The following is a 4,190-nucleotide window of genomic DNA, read 5'->3' on the forward strand; positions in this document are numbered from 1 at the left end:
ACTCATCTCCACATCGAATAGTTCAAATTCTGATATCAAAAATATTTTTAAAATAAAGTACATAAAATTAGCTTTACAATGATTCAAACCACGCGTCAATTGGACATTCCTAGCTCGAGTTATGATTTTTCGAAGTTTTCTAAAATTCAATTCAACACAGTGGTAACCGGTTACCTCAAATTTGGTAATCGATTACCTCATAAAACAGTAGCTGTAACGCCCTGATTTCGATATTTATTTTATTTCGTATTATTTGGTGTATTTGGTGCTTAAATTGATATTTTAATTTTTATTTTATTAATTTATTAATTTAAGCTATAATATAATTATAGAGTGATTTAATTAAAATAGGCTAAGTGTGTAATTAGTAGATGGGGGGTGTGTACTAAGCCCATTAGTAATTTAATTATTAGTATGTTTTAATAAAAATAAGGAACTAAGAGGAAAAAGAGAGATTAGTGAAACATTAGTGAAGAACGTGAAAATCAAAGAAGAGGCTATGGCAAGAGATAGAAGAACTCCACCATTGTTGAGGAAAATCAAGCTTCAATCAAAGGTAGGGGGAGAATGGGTTCTCTAAATGGTGATTAAAACATGAGAGGGTAGTTAGGGTTCCTTCCCCTCTTTAGGTTTCATAATTGATAAGTTTGATTCCTTCTTGGATGTGTGAAATGATTTGATTTGTGTGTTGTTCTTCTTGATTAATGATATTGTATGGTTTTGGACAAAATCCTGGTTTAAATTGATGAATTGTGATGTGGATTTTGGATGTTGGTTGAGTTGTTGTTATGTTCATAGTAGAGACTGATTCTGAATGTATAACTGCCCAATTTGATGTGTGGAAATTGAGTTGTTATCATGTAAAATTAATGTAGAATAATAGGTTAATGAATCTAGATGAAAGGTATGAGTTAATAGATGAAAATAAGTTGTTTTAGGCTTAAAATCGCCGACTGGAAGTGATGAAAACAGGTGAGAACAAACTGGTGCGAATGCACATCTGGAAAAACAAAATTTCTGTCAGTTTGCGTATGATACGCGAATGGGGTTGGGCCATACGCGTGTGAGGGACAAGCCCAGGGGCTATACGCATATGATACGCAGCCCTGTCCCAACATAGTGCAACCTTCTGGTGGAACACGTATGGTACGCGTATGGAAGGGAGGCCATACGCGTGTGGGAATGTGATACGCGTATGGGAGGGATTTTAGTGCAAATTTGGTTTTGGTGGTACGCGTATGGGACACGTATGGGAAAGGGGCATACGCGTATGGGCTAGCTGTACGCACATGTTCAGGCTAGTGTGCATAATTTCTCGTTTTTGTGATTTTCTTCTGAGTCTTGATTAAGATGAATACCTTTCCGAGTTCCCTTGATTAGTAAGACTTAAGTAGATATAGGAAGACCATAAAAGTTATACTTCAGACATAATATATTGTGGTGAGATTTATGTTGATTGTTGTGAATGTTGACTATAATGAAAATGTAATCATAGTTGCGTTGTTGAATAAGTTGATAGCCTAAATGGCAATGAGTTGAAGGCTGATGCCTTGTGTTGTTGAATTGTGTTGATTGGATGTCCATATTGCATACATATGTCGTTGAAGGCTTATGCCCTGTTGTTGACCTGGATTAGCATTGTTGAAGGCTTATGCCTTGTTATTGCCTCTAAATTAATGGCAACTGCTGAGGGCTTATGCTCTGTTGGTACCACATGCATGTAGTGTTAATAGTCGCATTGCATTTCCCCTAATTGATTGTTAATGTCACATGTCACTATGGTTGTGTGGTTGATGGTGTGAGAATTTGTTTGTGATTGTTGTTTGTATGTGGTGTAGATACTACTCCTCAGCATGTGATATTTCACCGTATGTTTATCGAATGTAATTCTCACCCCTTTTCTGTTGTTGCTTCTGTGCTTCCTCGGAAGTACAGATAACCAGGTACCAGAGTAGCGCTTGGATTTCGAGTGTTACCTGATCGAGTCTTAGGAGTCGCTCTGATACGTAACACGGGAGTTTTGGGATGCGTTATGTCTTTGTTTTGTTTCCTGTTATATGTTAATTGTTGCGTATCTTTATTTTGACATTATTGTTGGACCACCTATTTAGTGGAGATGATTTATTTGTTGAGGCCGAAGTGCCATGAGGACTAATAAGCCGTCTTAATTTCCGCTGCGGTATTGGATTTTGTTTTAATGAAAATTTATTAAATGAAGGGATGTTTTTATGGATTTTTAGTAGATGTGACATCCTACTCGTATTACTTTGATTATTTATGTATTTATGATTTGTTTATATTCGACATGGGAAAGTGGGGTGTTACAATTGGTTTCAGAGCAGGTCAGTCCGTCTGACCAAGTAGTTGAGTCGCTAACAATCAGGTATTGTTAATTTCGTTATCTAACTGTGTTTCTGTTGCAGTACTTAGTTGAAATGGTTGGACGAAACGATGCTGCGATTGCTGCTGCTTTTGAGGCTATGGCTCAAGCTCTGGAACAACAACCGAATGCTGGTGAGAATGCTGGATCTCGCAGTTTGGCTACCTTCCAGAGGGAGAATCCGCCGGTCTTCAAAGGCAAGCATGACCCCGATGGAGCATTGGAATGGTTGAAGGAGATCGAGAGGATCTTCCGCGTAATGGTTTATACTCAGGCACATAAAGTTCGCTATGGGACGCATATGCTAGCAATCGAAGCTGACGACCGGTGGCTAGCAACTCTTCAAAGATTAGAAGCTACAGGTGAAGAGATCACTTGGGCTGTGTTCCGAAGAGAATTTCTGAGGAAGTATTATCCTGAGAGTGTTAGGGGTAAGAAAGAAATTGAGTTCCTCGAACTAAAACAGGGGAACATGTCGGTGACTGACTATGCTGCGAAGTTCACTGAATTGGCCAAATTTTATCCATACTTTGATGGGGAGGGTGCAGAATTTTCAAAGTGCATCAAGTTTGAGAACGGGTTGCACTCTGAAATCAAGAAGGCTATAGGGTATCAGCAAATCCGCATTTTTCCTAACTTGGTAGATAGCTGCAGAATTTTTGAGGAGGATAATGCTGCTCATTATAAGATTGTCAGTGATAGAAGAGGCAAGCAGAATCAGCAACGTGGCAAGCCTTATGACGCTCCAGCTAGAAAGGGAAAACAGAGGGCTGCTCTAGGCCAGAGAACAAGTGGGGGAGGTGCTCCTGCTCGGATTGTGTGTTTTAAGTGTGGAAAGGCTGGTCACAAGAGTACTTACTGCACTGACGAAGTTAAGAAGTGTTTCCGTTGTGGCAAGACTAGTCATATGATGTCTGAATGTCGACATAAAGAAGTAGTTTGTTTTAATTGCGGCGAAGAAGGACACATTGGAAGTCAATGTCCGAAGCCGAAGAAGGCACAAGCTGGTGGTAAGGTGTTCGCGTGTGCTGGTACTCAGACAAGTACTAAGGACAGACTCATTAGAGGTACTTGTTTCATCAATAGTATACCTTTAATTACCATTATCGATACTGGTGCTACACATTGTTTTATTGCTGCCTAATGTGTTGAAAGATTAGGTCTTGTTCTATCTTCTATGAACGGCGAGATGGTAGTTGAGGTTCCAGCTAAAGGATCTGTGACTACATCTCCTATTTGTTTAAAGTGTCCGTTGTCGATCTTCGGCAGGGACTTTGCTGTTGATTTAGTGTGTTTGCCGTTAGCCGGGAAAGACGTAATTCTGGGAATGAACTAGTTAGAATATAACTATGCTAACATCAATTGTTATAACAAGACTGTGAGATTTTCAACTGCCGAAGAGGAAGAAGCTGGTTTAATGTCGTCTAAGCATGTACGACAGTTGTTGAAAGAAGAAGTAGAGATGTTCTCGTTAATGGCAACATTGTCAATCGAGAATCAGAATATCATCGATGAGCTACCAGTGGTGCGTGAATTTTCTGAAGTTTTTCCTGACGAAATTCCTGACGTGCCGCCAGAAAGATGAATTGAGTTTGCGATCGATCTTGTCCCTGGTACCAGACCTGTTTCTATGGCACCGTACAGGATGTCTGCATCTAAATTGACGGAATTAAAGAAGCAATTAGAGGACCTACTTGAGAAGAAGTTTGTCAGACCAAGTGTATCGCCGTGGGGAGCTCCAGTGCTGTTAGTAAAGAAAAAGGATGGAAGCATGAGGCTTTATGTAGATTATAGAAAACTGAATAAAGTA

The 4,190-nt window shown here is 39.5% G+C and overlaps 1 protein-coding gene across 1 annotated transcript; it reads left to right on the forward strand.

Moving 5' to 3' along the window:
- The first annotated feature begins 2,285 nt into the window (after positions 1-2,285).
- Positions 2,286-3,965, forward strand: LOC131597419 (uncharacterized). The gene is made up of 4 exons (XM_058870120.1): positions 2,286-2,342; positions 2,424-3,447; positions 3,541-3,695; positions 3,756-3,965. The coding sequence occupies exons 1-4, from the start codon at positions 2,286-2,288 to the stop codon at positions 3,963-3,965; spliced, it is 1,446 nt and encodes a 481-aa protein (XP_058726103.1).
- Positions 3,966-4,190: the final 225 nt, after the last annotated feature.

Source organism: Vicia villosa, linkage group LG4 (genome assembly GCF_029867415.1).
Source record: "Vicia villosa cultivar HV-30 ecotype Madison, WI linkage group LG4, Vvil1.0, whole genome shotgun sequence".
In the NCBI taxonomy this organism is placed as follows: Eukaryota; Viridiplantae; Streptophyta; class Magnoliopsida; order Fabales; family Fabaceae; genus Vicia; species Vicia villosa.